The 17,781-nt window shown below is 33.5% G+C and overlaps 1 protein-coding gene across 1 annotated transcript; it reads left to right on the forward strand.

Moving 5' to 3' along the window:
• The first annotated feature begins 9,155 nt into the window (after nt 1-9,155).
• On the forward strand, nt 9,156-17,166 carry LOC130649010 (gamma-aminobutyric acid receptor subunit rho-3-like). Its single transcript, XM_057455193.1, has 7 exons — nt 9,156-9,403; nt 9,567-9,634; nt 10,330-10,535; nt 11,324-11,406; nt 12,031-12,171; nt 12,678-13,012; nt 13,408-17,166. The coding sequence occupies exons 1-7, from the start codon at nt 9,283-9,285 to the stop codon at nt 13,645-13,647; spliced, it is 1,194 nt and encodes a 397-aa protein (XP_057311176.1). The 5' UTR covers nt 9,156-9,282; the 3' UTR covers nt 13,648-17,166.
• Nucleotides 17,167-17,781: the final 615 nt, after the last annotated feature.

Consider the following 17,781-nt stretch of genomic DNA (forward strand, 5'->3'; position numbering starts at 1 on the left):
GGTATAAGAAGAGAAACCACCATGTTTTTTTTGTGTGTTCCTGAGCCACTATTTTCGGATTGTAAACCATGGCTATTAACAACAAAAAGCAAGATGTGTTCATTTTTCCCCTTTTTTTTACCATTCAAAACATTTGATCTTTGTATTGGACTTTCGCTATACCAGAATACAATATAAGTAGTTGCGAAGAGATTGAAAGTAAAATAGATACGAAAAAAAATAAAACATCAATTAACAAACATGTCGAAACACGGAAGCCATGATAAAATAATGAAAATCAAACCTGTCATCTTTTACTAATATACTTGTCTTTATCCTTAATTTTTTAACTTTAAAATCTTTTCAAAAACTTAGAACCAGTTTAGCTATATATAAGATCAGTCATCATCGCAAATCGATATTTACCTCAATAACATGTTAAATAAAACTATTTAGAAGCAATACATGACATGGCTAGTCACTTTTTGATTTTGGTGCTTGTGTTAACGGCTATTGAAATGACGGGTAAAAAAAAATTTCTAGTTTATGTTTTTTGCTACCAATGTGTCGGTTATAAGAAATGGCCACCTGAAAATAAGTTTCAGCCTTTGTTCTCGTTTGCCATTGATGGAGTTTTATTACGTGCTACGTTTTGAGAAAGCCTATGGAAAAAATATGAAGCGAGGAAAGGACATTCAATTGATTCTGCGAAAATTTTCAACTTGAAAGATTAGTTCCCCGTGCTTTTTGTGTGTGTGTTTTTTGTGGTAAAAGAAAGAATATCAGTAAAACATACTTATTTCCATTGTTCTTATTTTGTATAAAAATGTGTATCCTATGATTTCAACACATGCATCAGGATTCATATAACTTAAACAATATTTATGACTGTAATAACTAATTTATGTTGTCATGCCAAATAAAAAATAGTGATGTTCTTATACAGATTCAACAGATGTTTTTGTTTCAAAAAGTAACGGAGCAGATCAAAGAAATTGTGGATCTTACTGGCAGCCCCCTGTAAGTCGCTGGAATATGCCTTTCAAAACAAACATGAAATATCAGAACTTACGGTTAAAATAGAAGGAGGCAACGATATGTCAAATCCTTATACATACTTCGTAAATAAATCGCTTCTCCTTGACAAGAACATCAAAATAAGAAAAACCGGCCATGCCCGCCCAAGTATTCTTGCTGCAGTAGGGATTTTGAAGCCTCAGATTCTGTTTAAAGAATCTTGTGCAAAAATACTCACTTTAGAAGTGGATGGTATTCGATTTTAACAAATTTCATTAATTAAAACCATGTGTGGTGTATCTGTCAAATTAATCAACTGCCTTATTGACAATGCAGCTTTTTCATTCAAGGCTATTATCTATATATGCTAACGCCGATAGAATTATTATCCAATATTAAAATATTAAACTGCAAGTTTAATAGTTCTAATTTAGAAATTTCCGTTAAAGCTCATCTGAAGATAAATATTTTTAATAGCAGCGTACAGGGGAGAAGAAAAAGCGAACCTTTTTTAAACATACATGGAGGTCAAGGTCTTGATTTTATAATGTCAAATTGTGTTTTTAAAGATACTAATAAAATTTAGCTAATTACCCAGATAAATAAAATTTAGCTAATTACCCAGAATTTAAGGATACACAAAACATAACAATATTATCGAATACGCAGTTTATGGGCCAGAGAAAAAGTCCAAACGCAATTCACATTGACTGTACGATAGCACACCATGTTAAAGTTCTCATTCAGGATTGAAAATTTGAAGTCTATACCGACACGGCCATTAAGGTATTTAATGTCGATTCTTTTAGAATAATGAATTCAAAGTTTGAAAACAACAATGGATCTAATGGTGGAGCTCTAGATGGTCAGAAAAGCTCAGGTATTATCACCAACTGCAGTTTTTCAAATAATACAGTAAAACCAGGAAAAGCAATTTATTGGGTTGATCCTTTGAAATTGCTTCTTATCAGGGATACACAGTTTATCTTAAATGCAGGGATGGGACCAGGAGGAGGAATATATAGCGACAGTAGACAAAGCATGTTTCCACCCGGTAAATTACGCAATGTTATCCTAACAGGGAGATCAGAACAGCGAAAACAATCTGGTACTTTATTAGATTCTGCAATTCCTACAATATTGCATAATGTTACTATTGAGTCAAGCTTACCGAATTGTCCAGGAACTGGATTTTCATGTGATCAACACTGCATTTCAGGTATGTCAAATGAAAGTTATCACTTTAAATATTTGTGTCCAGAAAATCATGACATTGAACCAATCTTTACAAAATATCGTGAACGAACAGTAATCTCCAAAATTAATTGTATCAGATGCAAAGGAGCAACCTATACAAGACGCATTGGAATTATTAGCATCTCTCTTAAACAAAACGATTCATTGACTACACATGTTGATACACAATGTCAAAAATGTCCATTGGGCGGAAATTGTGATGACCGAATAATTAGTCGGGGAAACTTTTGGGGTTATGTGTTGACGGCAAAACATGGCATCAAATTTATTTCTTGTCCTCCGCTGTACTGCTGTTCGGCTCATGGTACAAAATGCATCTCCTATAATACATGTAGTAGTAACAGAAACGGGATTTTATGCGGTGCATGCATGGCAGGATACAGAGTGAATTATTTTGATGGCAGATGTGTTGCGAATATGAGTTGTTGGAAGTACTTCTTTTGACTCCTTTACATCTTTTACGTGTTGCTTTACACGGTTATGTTGCTGTATTACAAGGAGATATTTGCCTTGCTTTAAAGTGGGTAAAAATCATCAAAGAATAACTGAATAACCGTGATGAAATATTTGAAGCATTGATTGATATGGAAGACAGAATAACCCTATACGATGAATATTTTGATGTTACCACTGGCTCAAGCAATTTTCATAGTACGATAAGCGACAGTCTAAGCAATACAAATGAATCAAAAATAGCATCTACTCAAATAGCGAGGTATTTTTTCAATCTCCGCATGATAAGAAATATGAATAGTGTAAAAACAATTGTATTTTTCTTTTATCAAATTGAAGCTTTGTTAAAAATCAAACAACGCGAAGTTGGAAATCGTGCATTTTTAAGCGACATCAGAACAGCGGTATCATCAGCGTTTAATTTTCAGTTGTTCTCTATGAAACTGTCGAAGATATGTGCAAGCAAAAGTCTCACAAATATCAATAGAGAAGTCGTCCAGAGTGCTATTATTCCCACAGCCATTGCAGCGCTCGCTGCCAAAAATATTCGTTTAATATGGAGAAAAAGAAGTAAAAACAAGGAGGAAACGACAAGAAATACAAAAACATTTCAAGTAAAGGCAAAATTAGGTATGATCCAACTAGCGTTGTTAGGTTACACTGGTGTTTCAGTAATTTGCTTGAATATGATGAATTGCGTTAATATAAACGAAACACATCATTTGTACATACAAGGTCATGTTGTTTGTTATTTATGGTGGCAATATCTTATTATGGTGTTCTTCTGCATTTGGATTGTGCCATTTCCTTTCACAACATATATGACGGTAAAGATCTTGGAGAATTTATTCTATTACACAATTTTACATCTGCTTTTCCTTTCCTCCATATGCAACTTATCAGTACATATTGAAAGGAAAGACTGGTTTTGACTTTGATGTCACTAAACTTCCTGACGAGAACAAGGAAAAGGACAGCATCTTGGAGTTGTTTACTAAACCATATCGAACAAGCACGTCTGAAAATAGTATCACAAACTGGGAAGTTGTTGTCTTGATTCGACGTCTAATCTTGTCTGCCATGTGTATATGCATCATCAATCCGGTATCTAGAACGCTTACCACTTTTCCTACACTTCTAGTTTACCTACTGCATCACTGGTATAAACGTCCATTTCATAGCGGCTTGTTAAACAAAATGGAAACAGCCTCGTTATCAGTTTTGATGATTTTTAATATTTTTGAATTGATATGGGCGCTGGATTACTTGTACGATCTTTCTAACCTTCCAGGTTTTGAATTGATTGAAATAACTTTCGCTTGGATCCGTGATGTTGTTTTAATACTGCCACCAATGACAATTGTAGTTGCGTTACTAGTTACTACAGTGGAAAAGCTCGCTTTGGTAACACGAAACTGCGTGAAAAGGCACTGACGATAATTAATAAACATTATGGTACGAACTACGTGCATTTCGCTAACAAACAATTAATACAGGAGTCACTGATAATCTCGCATTTTGCCTTATCGATGAAGTTTACAGTTGTGCATTCTGTAATAACGGACCAGGGGACACAAGACCCTGGGACGAGGTTGGAGTCACTGAGTTTCGACTTTAAAAACTTTTTGACGAAGTATATTTTAACTTTTAAGTTTAACAAGTTATTTTGATCCGAATGCATGTATTAAGATCATAGGATACACATTTGTATAATAACAACGAGAGACTGGATTAAAACTAAGAACGATATAAAAATAATGGCAAGGAAGAAATTTCAATGATATTCTCTTTCTGCATGCATAAAACAAAAAAAACATGGTGAACTATCTCTCTCTCAAGGTAAACATTTTCGTAGAATCAATTGCTGTGACTTTTTGATACTTGTACTTTTTTATATCGTAAATATTTGTAAAAAGTAAGAACAAAAAAATGAAGCTATTTCGAGCTAAACATGAAAAAAATAAGAATACCTTTGGCTGACGTCGAATTTCTTGCTTCTCATAGAAAGGTTTACAAAGAAAAGACGGTTTATTGCCCTTTTTAGTTCATTATTAATAAAATATTGTAAACTATATATATATCTAAGATATTTTAAAATTTCATTTATTACTATTCGATTTTGCAAAAGACTAGTATCTTGTAACTGTTTGTAGAAATATTTCCGTTGTAAACATTTTTTTAAAAAATACCGAAATACCCATAAAATATATTTTATCTCCATTTTAGCATGTTTAGCGAAGTATCAGTGATCTTACTACTGTGTTTTTTTCCAGACACGGTCTCATTATTCCACTTCGTCATTAGCAGGAAAACCAATTTTATATATACACAGATAGAAAAGATAGTCCTTGAAGATCTGGCAAAAATTTTTTTGAATCGGACACCGGACACCATTATTCCTTCAATGCATTCCGTTTGTCTTGTTTTGTTGAATTTAGGCCGGTTAAGAAAAGGTTTGCAGAAAAAAAGATTCGAGTCGAACATGAGTCCATACCGTTATCGTTATCGTTTACTTCTCCGGCTTCTTTTTTTCGTAAATAGCTGCTCCCATCTTATACGAAAGTAAAAGTTTACCTTCGCTAAATGATTTGACAAAAAGTTAGTTTTAGAGAATTTTAATTGTGTTACCAGAATTCTTACAGGAGTGATCTTGATTAATAGTGTTTAATTATGATTATAATTATATAAACTATATAATGTTGGATTGATATAAATTGTCAAAGCATTTATGTTAAATACAAAGCGAAAAAAGAAGAAGAAAGCATGTAACACATCTTATACGAATCCTGGTATGAAAGTGTCAAGAAAGCATGATCTACATTATCACAAAATCTATTTCATATTGACTTTTATATTGATGAATTTATTATCATATATCATCTACTTATAAATCAACTTTATTTTTTGATATTACCAGAAAATACATTTTAAACGTAAGCCGTCGTCATATTCTTAAAAGAAAAATTCACCCTCGTTTTAATTCCAGTTTTTAGAATTAAGGCCTTAAGGTCTTTAGTAATTCTCAAATCTGGTCCGTAAAATGCTGAAGTCAGTCTTTGAATTGAAAATTTGGCGCATAAAACTTAGAGTCCATATATACAAACCAGTATTAATTCGCATTGTATGACCGTAAAGAGGTTAATATTTACCTCATTGTGCAAGACATTTCAACTAAATCAATGTTTTTGACCATATTAATTAGGGTTCTTAGTACCTTTTACAGGGTTCTTACTTTTACAGAGACTGTAATAATCCGCTTAGCTATATGCTCACATTTTGATTGTTCATCTTTATGAGAAGATTGTAAAATACTTAAAAGGTCCATATAGCTTGCTTATCTTATTATTAAAATGATAGAATTCTCTTTCTTTTCTTTTCTCACAATATTTTAACCCTTCCTTTGTGTTACCTGATGAAAAAGGTTAAATCTTTTCTACGTTTTAAGTATCTTGAGTCAGAGTGGCATTTTCCTCAACCACAGTGTTTGATTGCACTTCTGACCGCCATTTCTTTTTCTTTCCGGTGTAATTAGAAACAAAGTTGTGTTGTGAGTTTCAACTTTTAAGAAAAACTGAGGTGCTTAATAGATAAATATGGAAAGTCAGTAAGTGTCATAACCATGCAACATAGCAAAAAATAGTTATAAAAAGAAACCGGCACCAGACAGGATAGGGTTAACATGATTCCGACATCAGCTGCTAGAATTTTTTTTCTTAAATTTATAATGGCATATCTTCCACAGTTCTTAAATTTTTTAAATTAATTCCCAGAACACATTAGGACTAACGTAATAGACTAATCTGAAATCTATATTATAATACCTGTCTACGTCTGTCAGTCACGCAAAATGATAACTGCCGTAGCAAGCCACGAAATGCGTTAAATAAAGAACGGTTGACCCGTGGATTTAACCAAGGGCCACCGACTAGCCATATATAATTCTAACTTATGAAAGAAAAAGTAAAAAAATCTGTCAGCTCCTTTTGCAAAGCAGTTTGTGTTTACGTCCCACTTGCGATACGACAAGCAACCATTTTAACATTACGTAATCACGCCCAGAAGACGATGATTCCAAATTCCTTAAAGCTAAGCCAATTTTTCAGATCTGGGATAGATAAGTGCGATACTACGCAACATCTGCCCCTCTGTCCTTCTGCTCCTCTGTGCCCTGTCTCTCTGTCCCTTTGTCCTTCTGCCCTCTCATGTTTTTGCCGACAAATTGCCTATTAGTTGATGTAATACGGCAATCACTATGATTAGTGGAACCATTGTATTGCATACAATAAGTTTGGATTAAATAACTTTGAAACGGGTAGAAACAGACATTCACACCTGCGCGCCTAAGGGACCACCTGAGACCAAATTGGGAAAAATACACAAAGTTCACAAAATTAATCTGTTTGGGAACAACCAGAAGTAGCAGAGTAAAAAGCCATAATTTATATCTTAATGACTTCAGCAATGGTTTGTTGATACACAAGAATTTCTTATTTTTTTAAAAAATATTTTTTTCCTGTAGTAGAATCTTTATTGGTATTGGAAGTTAGAAGTTTTAAAACATCTAACTTCCAATCCCTTTATAACCGTTCATTAAAAACAAATAATCTTATATACTTTTTTCATTAAAGATTAATGGATTTTTCACGGGCTTATCGACTAGTCTATCATAATAATACAATAATACACTTAGTCTGTGTGTCTATAATGCGCAAAGTGGACGTTTTTACGTCTTTGTGGCTACACGGCAAACCATAAATTCTATGTTTCAAATTTTATGGTAAATTATTGTCAAGGGCGTTTTTATATGAGACCGGGAAACACGGTCCACCGAGATATCCCACATGACCTAGATCTCGGATATTTGCGGAAGAACGCTGAATAATGAAATTGTGTATATATGGTGCGTATTCGTCTCGCTCCGGTTACAACGGGAAACTCGGTCAACCGAGATCCCGGGCAAGTGGGCCGGGATCCCGGTTAAACAGGATGGATATTTGTCTATGTAAACAGAAAAACCCGATGGTTAAGTATGGGAAAAGTTTATGTAAGCTTGAGAGGAGCAAATAATTATCACTATTAATGCAAATCAATGGTTATCTTTGTTTTTGTATCATAGTGTATTTGTAATGAAAGACAACAAAACCATGAAACATGCTGAAAAGACCAGGTTTTACTAAAATTATAATTGAGAATGATCTAAGACTAACTTTTAATCCTATTTCAAGTGTGTGGGAGATAAATGATAGATTCATAACATATCTTCTTTTTTATTATTTTAAGGAATGTTATTTAAATTGGTCAGAAATGATGAAATACTGGTAATTTTTAAAAATCTGAGAAATAATTAATTATTTCAAGTATTTACAGTATCACTATCTTTTTTCTGTTGATGGAAGCCATATTTGTTTACATATCCACCCCACCACTTCTAATATTTCCGCTATTTTTCCCAGTTCTCATATCAAAGAGACTTCTAATGTAAGAACCGGGAAACTCGCCCATCGAGTTTCCTGGTAGGTTATCAACTCGGGTTTATATGTAAATCTGTAATTTACTGTGGATATATAACCCGTGGATATGTAAACAAATATGGTTTCCATCAATAGAAAAACGAAGATTGTGATATTGTTTATGCTTGAAACAACTTTGTTACCACTATTAATTATTTCTCAATTTTTTTGAAAATTACCATCATTTCAGACCAATTTAAATATTATTCATTTAAATATATTTTGAGGCTATCATTTCTCTCCCACACACTAGAAACAGGATAAAAAGTTAATTTTAGATCATTCTCAATTATAATTTCAGTGAAACCTGGTGTTTTCAGCATATTTCATGCATTTGTTTTGTTTTATTACAAATACGCTATAATACAAAAACAAATATATCCATTGATTTGCATTATTAGTGACAACTAGTCGTTAGCTCGTGGAAAAATCCACGGGTTCGCCTGTCCTTTTTATACCGCATTGCGTGCGTTTCGCTAAACGCGCAGCTAAGCTACCATTTTGCGTGACGGACAGACGTATACGGGCATTTTAATATAAATTTGAATTTTTAGCGTTCTTCCCTAAATATTCGAGATCTCGGTCATGCGGGATATCTTGGTGGACCGAGTTTCCCGGTCTCATATAAAGAGGCCCTAAGAGGCTGTTCATATTAAGGCTAGCCAGTCCAGGCCAGCTCGGCTCATACGAACAGTCCCTAATTCTTGTTAATTACTTATTTTCACACAAAAAAGAAGAAGGCAGGGAACACACATGTAACAACTATTTATTCTACCTTAGATTTTATTGTGAATAGTATTTTTTTGCTAAACAATGCAAATATAAATAATTTATGTTAGGTATATGGTTGTTGTTGAATTATTACCAACCCTTCAAAGCAGAGTAACATTGTTCAATACAATGCGATTATGATAATCGAATTATATCACATGCGATTGGCTTTTTTAAAAAAAATTCAATTTCATAACGGAAGGTCTTCCTTACAATTGTTTATATATTATATGCTGAAGTTGGTTAAAACTAAAGTTTTTACTAAATCAATTTTTTAATACTTTTCAAGCACAAGATGTTCACCTTTATGTTGTTTTTTCACCTTTTCACCGCAACCACGTGCGCAAAGATAATTTCAATTGATGACGTCGTTGCAGCGATTGATTACGATAAAAAAGTGCGACCGAACCATGAAAGTAAGTCTATTTTCAAAATTCATAACTTCAAGCTCAAAAATTTAGAAAGTTTTAGACTGGAAATCCTACATAAATGTTAAAAGAACGTGTAGTTTCGTCATTTAGGTCTGTGGAACATTTTCATAATCAATTTTCCTATTGATGTTTTTTGTTTTTCTTTAAGTTGGTCCGGTGAATATCACAACACAAATACATATAGTATCTCTGGGACCAGTAGATGAAAGAACATTTGTAAGTGCTTGTAAATGATCATTTTTAATATCATTTTCCGTATTTTTTACTATCCTTAATGATATCACCGAAGATAAGTGTTATCATTAGTACAGAAAAAAGGAACTGGCTTAAAGGAAATAAACATCACATTTCCGATACAGAGCGCAATTCTCGATTGGCGCTACAAAAAAAGCTTAAAAAAGGTTTTCATTATGCTGAAAACCCCATAATTTAAAGGTAAAGATATATATAAAAAAAACACATTCTCGACGCCAGAGCTCTTTGATATAAACTCGAAAGTGAGTTTATCTTAAAGAGCTCTGGCGATGAGAATGAAAAAAAACATTTATTTTCTTTAACACTGTTTGTACATGATATACAGAGTATTTTGCAAAACTTTCAATCTCTCTGTGTCAACCATGGTAGACCTACTATGTTATTTACCTTATTTAATTAACGTAGAAGATAATTATTTTCCTTAGAAACAGGTAAAAATTTATCTACCTTATGTTATATTTTTTCTTGTTTTTTAACTATTACCGACATTTTATGATCCTAAAAGCTCGTAAAATAATTATCTGCAAAATTTAAGAAAAATTTACACCATATTGAACTCAGCAGCGTGCGATATCTTGAACTTACTTTAACTAGTATCTGTCAGCGGATAGAAAGACACATAAATCCTTTGCTTCTAGCCCTTTTTGTTTTATTAGACATACGAAATTGGTTATTACCATCGCCAATGGTGGAGAGACCCAAGATTAAAATTTAACGGCTCGTCCATTACGCACAATTTTCCTCCGGACGAACAAATATGGATCCCAGATCCCGCCGTAGTCAATGTGAGACAATTCAAACGCTTTAAAAGGTCTGTCCGAACGGTGATATCACCACAAGGAAATGTCTACGTTTCTCAAAAGTACGTAAGCTTTATATTTGTTATTTGTTCTATTTTTAATATGCAAGTTTAACATAGTTGAAATGAGGCGTTTTCGTAAGGACAAGAAATTCGGGTGGCTAAAGAACAACTGTACTATACTTAACAGGAGAAGTTTAATAATTCACAGCATTAACAACGAATAACTACACTCTTTGACAAAATATGTATGGAGTTTTTAATTTCCCCTTTCCCCACCTTCAAAGTTGAATTTTGAAGGCCAATCACTGTTTTGGCTGCAACACTGACCTTGGAGGGAAAAAGGGGTGTTAAAATTTAATACTTCTCCACTAATTTATGTCCAAGATTGTAGGAGTTTAATTAAACTTGTTTATTTTGGTTTTCAGTAAAATTATTTTATTAAGACTTTAAAACAACAGCGGATAGCATAAACTCGCTTGCAGCCTAGTTTAAGAAATGTGCTCAAAATCAAAACATTGTAAAAATGCAAATAAGATTTTGAATTTCTTATTCAGGGCACTCCAGGAGAAGATAATTCATACTTTTATTTAAAAACGACTTAGTGCTAAAAATTAATATCAGGAAAAAAATAAGAAATGACAAAAAAAAGCTAGTTGTTTCCCCAGCTCAGCTGATTGACTTAAAAACTCTGAAAGGTGTTGATACTTCAAAAAAATCCATGACATTTTTCAAAAATATATTGACAACAAATAATTGGCTTTCAAAAACTGTTCGATTGTTTATTCTGTTTGATTGTATTTTCTATTTACCATGGCATTTGAATATCATTTTTGCTCAACATTTTATAGGATTAAAGCCATTTGTTCTTGCATTATGGATCTTAGAATGTTTCCAATGGATACACAAAAATGTCCTTTTATTATTGAAAGCTGTAAGTTTGTCATTATTATCGTAGTCACTACAACTCACGCACCTCGATTACGTCACCGACCACCTTAACAACCAAAACTACAATAACCACAACCACAGTCATACTTACAATAACCACAAACACAACACCCAACACCACAATAACCACAACCACAGCCACACTTACCATAACCACAAACACAACAACCAACACCACAATAACCACAACCACAGCCACACTTACCATAACCACAAACACAACACCCAACACCACAATAACCACAACCACAGCCACACTTACCATAACCACAAACACAACACCCAACACCACAATAACCACAACCACAGCCACACTTACAGTAACCACAAACACAACACCCAACACCACAATAACCACAACCACAGCCACACTTACCATAACCACAAACACAACACCCAACACCACAAACACCACAACCACAACAACTACAGCCGCAATAACCACAACAAGACCGATAAAAAAAACCGCAATAACCACAACCACATCGAACACAATAACAACAACCACAACTTTGACCAAAACAACCAACAATAACAACATTGCATAGGTATATTACTTTTACTTCAGTGAGGGTCAATCTAACTGATATAAATAATTTTATTATAGTCGCATTTAATACCGAGAGCTTGCAACTGTTCCTGCATAAATCACCTTTTACATACAACAATGAAAATGTTGAGTTATCTGGTTATGAGCTCATCGAGACCAAAGCTGAGAGAACGGTACCTCAATATCAAGTTATAGGAAGTAAGTTATTTTTTTCTTCTGCATTTGCCACTTCAAGTTTGATTCGGGCTACAAAAGCCGCAGAAATCTCAACCACTGCACTTTTATAGTTTTTTTTGGATATTTGTAGTCTTAGCGCAAGAAACAACAAAGATTAGTTGTTACCCTGTCTCGGAAGTTTGTTAGTTGCATATATTCCGGGACACATTTCTAGCCGTCGCACATATTCTGAGCATGACTATTTCGTGCAATTTTAACACAAAGAAGCAATAGTGCAGCCATTTTGGATAAATACCCGCGTTAATAAACCAAAAGGGATAACAGAACAATCCCTATGGCAGGTAAAATAAATATCCAAGTTTTGGCCAAGCAGCAAAACTAAATACCCACTAAAAATCCAAAATAGGGCTGGTCCGCGAAATTAAATCCCCGCAAAGTAAAAAACATTCACAGGTTTCTTTAACTGCGAAACATTCTCCCTACAAAAATGCATGCCGATAAACCTGTCTTAAAATTCATTGTTTTAGATGGTACTGAATATTATGACAATCTGGTTTATACATTTGTTGTGAAGAGAACGCTTACCTACTACCTTTTTCGAGCTTACGCGCCAACTGTTGTGCTAATGATGTTCAACTTCGGCTCTTACTGGCTTCCACCATCTGCAGTACCAGCCCGTATTACTCTGATTGTGACTACAGTTCTTACAAACGTTGTCATTCTACAAAGTGCGACAGAGCAAACAGTGAAAGTGAAATATGTGACACCCATGCAACTTTTCTTGATTGTGAATATACTGTTTATACTTATCTCTATTATTGAATATGTATTGGTACTTAACATTGATAACGTTGGATGTGAGGTAAGCCAAATTTATATACTTTTCGCTACCACGGTAAAAATCATTTCCATTAGGTTCAGTGCACACTAAATGGTGGAATTGCTAGCTTATCTAGAAACATTGACTGTTAAGTTACTGAGTTACTTTGGTCACACAGATATGGCACAGAAAAATTACGGCACATTTGCATTTGTCAGCAAATTTTAAATACACAAATCATTTTTTGTTTATGCTATATTTGTTTTTGTCAATCCATGTTAAGTTTCATCAACATAGGTTAAGCCATTCGAAATTTATTTGAAGTGGTTTAATCACCGCCCCTCCCTATCCCGCCAAACAGGTAACCAAAAAGATTCAGTATAGGGTTAAGACTACACTATGACACAAACAAGGCAATAATTTTACTTTTGTTTTAGAAAACGAAAAAAGCATTGGACCATGATGACGTCATATTGAATTCATTCGTTTTGGAAACGCAGAATAAAAAAGCATCGAAAGATAAGAGTCATAAAACTGTTCAAACTGAATCAAGGAAGTCCAATAAACCGAAAGGGAGCATACCAAAAAGCAAAATAGACAGTTGTTCTAAAGTTGTATTACCTTCGCTTTATTTTTCTTTTTGTTTCATTTATTTTCTTTACTTCCAAATAACGTAATCACTTTTTAGAATATCCAAAGTGTTATATACTGTTACTGTTTAATGTACAGGACGAATATGTTGTCAGTATAGACGAAGTTTATGATTATGTGAAAACAAAAGGATTAATCATAAAAAATTGTAGAGAAATGTATAGACAAAATATACAGCGGCATACTTTTATCTCACGCGTATGAAATTTATACTTTAATATGTTGTATTGTGCTGCATTGTGCTGTATTATGCTGTATTGTGCTGTATTTTGCTGTATTGTACTGTATTATGCGGATTGTACTGTATTGTGCTGTATTTGTGCTGCATTGTACTGTATTATGCTGATTGTACTGTATGCTGTATTGTGCTGTATTGTACTATATTCTGCTGTATTGTACTGTATTGTGCCGTATTATGCTGTATTGTACTGTATTGTGCTGTATTATGCTGTATTGTACTGTATTGTCCTGTATTATGCTGTATTAAGCCGTATTATATTTGCGGTAGAAGAGTATTAGTAGCATAATAAAAACTTGGAAAAAAAAGCAGGATCGATTTTTTCCTCTATATACAGTGTTGGAAATATCATGTGGAGACTTGCAGTGGTTGACTGTTTTTTTCATCATTAACAACCTGAAGTTAATAACCATCAAAAAGCGTCACTTTACAGATAAGTAGCATGGTGAACGGTATTTAATACGCCCTTTTTGCATTATGTGTAGAACGCAATAGTTTGCAAACCACCTCGGCATATTTCATGGTAATTAAATTTGTCTATAAGTCGCGAAACTTTCTTCCTTTAGGGCAGTCAATGAAAACGCTTGCGTTTCATGATAAAATATTTCTGTTGGTTAGTCGCTGGTCACGCAGTAACAAAACTATATTAACATTTCAACAAAAGAGTTCCCCAGTTGTAAAGTCGCCCGGCTTTCTTGTTAATTCTCAATTAAGCAGAAGCAAGTGAGAATTTAGATGACTTAAAACGAGTCAATTAGACAACGATTTAATCAAAATGAGCATTTTTATTTTTTCTGATTCAACATTGTTTAGATGAATGTAAACTTAAAACAATATCGGACAAAAGCTTTGTCTTTCAAAAAAACAGGCGCTTTTATGGTAATAATCATTGAACGAAAATGTCGAGTTGCTATTACTGCAAAGTAGGATTTCTAATCGCACCATAAAAATCTTACGAGGCACGTAACTCCCTTTTCCTTATTTTCTCCTTTTAGTTAAGGACTTTAACTCAAAATGTGATGATTTTTTGTAGTGAAAAAACTGATTTATAATTTCCAAGGAAATAAACTTTAAATGACTCAAAAACCACCGACTAGTTTGCTTAAATACATAAAAAAACTGTGTAAGTGTAAATCCAACTTTATCAAGTCACGATGATTACTCTTGACTGCTTTACTGCAGGAAAAGATCTTAGTCGTTTAGTTTTGATATACATAGTTTTAAGCCTCAAAATGCTCTGGAATTGTTTTCTTAATTAAAGGGGCATTTCAGAACTTCGTGGTATTGACAAAACCTTAGATATTCTTAACATCCTTCCAAATTTGAAACTTTGAAGCCATATACTATGATAGACCACTATTCGCGTGACGTAGTTGTTTTGATTTCATTTTGAAAACAATGAGCATGCGCGCACTTTTGTGTAGGTAAGAAAGCAGGGTAAAATGGCTATTAATAAAAAGTAAATATTTTTAGGATCATAAGATCCAAGAGGAACTGAAATTAAATTTTAACTATATCTATATTATAATGCCCGTACACTGCGAGAATTGAAAATTACAGGGAAGAAAAAGTGTTGTGTTTCTACTGTTGAAAACAAAGGTCAACAAGTGTTGTGGTACCAAAGATAAACGAAGTTTACAGCATGGATAACTTGTGCAAATTAGGTTAAGATCAATTTAAAATTAATGCGGAAGATTTGTTAAGTTGTGGGCAATGTTTTTGTATCCATACAAATTTAATTATTTGATATTTTGAGCTTGGAATTTAAGATTTTATGTTTATAAAACAAAATTTATGCAAACAAAAAATGCTGTGTGCTATGTAAAACTGAATGCAGAAAATCTCAAAGTTCTCGTTCCATTTTCCACAAGTTATGGCTAGTCTTAGAAAAAAGTGGAGATGTTATTGCCATTGTACATGCGTGCCTGGAAAACCTGTAATGTTGAAGCTGCAGCAAGGTTACAGCTAACGAATCTAGCTTGTACTAGTACTGTTGTTTATAATGCCTGGCTTCCCTATCACAAAGAAGTTGTTCTTGCTACAATGAAGGACTTTTAACAGAGAGCGTTTTAACCAAAGAGGAAAGAAGGTTTCTGGTTGTCACATTGTCACATTGAAAGTATAGATGAGTTGTAAATGTTTATATATCTTCTTTGTTTAGGAGAGCAGACTTTCCATTCTTTAGTTTCAGTCTTTTCTTTTTATTTAATAAATGCTATTGTTGATAATTGTTGTTTATATCTTTGCTTTTGCATGTGTGCGCATGTCCATTGTTCTCGATGCAAAATCAAAACAATACGCCACGCTGAAACTCACCGAATTGACAGTGAAAAGTGTTTATTGACCAAACTTAAATTGGTGGAGTACTATTAAAAGTTTTATTTATATTTAAATATTTAATAGTAAGAATGTTTGATGGAACTTCTTACCTTCTCACACTCTTGTAGTCAGTATATCCCTTCTGAAATATTTGTAAGGATCGCAAGTTCGAATCCTGGCAGGAGTTGTTATATATAGGCCTAGCGTAAAACACAATTTTATCTTTAGTGATGTATTTTATTATACTTGTAGTTTTAAATAACTGTTTTTTTATACGATTTATAGCATGTTCAATATGTATGCTTAACTTGGCAAATCTTTCGTCTTAGAATATTCAGACTTAAGACATTTGTGATGAGACTTCATAACCAGTTTTAAGTGATGGGTCTGGGTGTAAGTAACAGTTGGTTCTCCATAAACAAAATATCTAGAGCAAACTTGGTAACTGTCACATGTATGCAGTCTGATTTATCTTTGTTTACAAGGATCTGCATCTTTAGTTTCTCTTAATGTCTAACACACTAGAACAAAACCAACCTCGTTCCCAGGGCATTTTGCTTTGTTGATGAAGTTGATAACGGCGAAAAGACCACGTCGTAAAAACGGTTGAGGGGCCACAAGACCCTGGGGACGAGGCTGGAGAGAAACAGTATCATTTGTAGCTAGCCACACTCTTTTTTAGCTTTTTCATCGTGAGCATAACAAGATTGAGTCATCTACTTATAAATCCTATCATTGCTGTAATTACATCCATTAAATGCACGTGTAAAACAGGCGAAGCGTTTACAAACTTTTTCTGGCCAAACTAATTAGAGACCAGGCCCGAAACCGCGTTAAGATTTATAAAGGCAAAATGATATGTCTAAATGGTGTATAAACATCAATTTCTAAAAAATTAAATAATTAACTCCTCCACTTATATGAATTTATATGATATTCTTACAAAACATAAATATTTAACCAATCAAGAAACACTGTGGGGGAGTGTTTGTTAGTGAGACAGTTATCTCTTGATTTAAGCTAGAAAAACATTTAAATTAAAAACAGATTTTTCTTAGAATTCTGTATACATGATTGATAACCAAACTCGGTTAAAGCAAATATCAATGAAACATGCCATGTACAAGTTGTGAAGTCTGGAAACTAAGTTGGAGTTTTTAGTAAACAACATTTTCTAGTGTGTGTTGAATAGAACTTTTAAAGTAAGGTCGTTAAAAATATTAAAGTTTTATGTGTGTAAGTTGAATATGTGTGATAATAAAAAAGAAGAGCTCGACTGGTTGGATGTTTCTTTACACTTCTTGTTTACTTCAACAGAAATATCGAAATTCATTAAAGATGAAACTGGTGCGAAAATTCATATTCAAAACAAGCGATTTTATGTTGAGGGAAACACTGAGGAAAGAGAAAAAGCCAAAGATATGATTCTTGCAAAAGTTTATGAGCGCAATGTCGATGTAGAAAACGGAAGTCATAAAAAAGCAAGACACAAGACTTTACGAGAACGGAATGACGACGGTTGCTGGGATGTTGTTAGTTTTCTAGATTCAAAATATTTTGGGGAGCTGATTGGCAAAAATGGCGTTCATATTAAAAAATTAGA

Source organism: Hydractinia symbiolongicarpus, chromosome 7 (genome assembly GCF_029227915.1).
Source record: "Hydractinia symbiolongicarpus strain clone_291-10 chromosome 7, HSymV2.1, whole genome shotgun sequence".
Classification (NCBI taxonomy): Eukaryota; Metazoa; Cnidaria; class Hydrozoa; order Anthoathecata; family Hydractiniidae; genus Hydractinia; species Hydractinia symbiolongicarpus.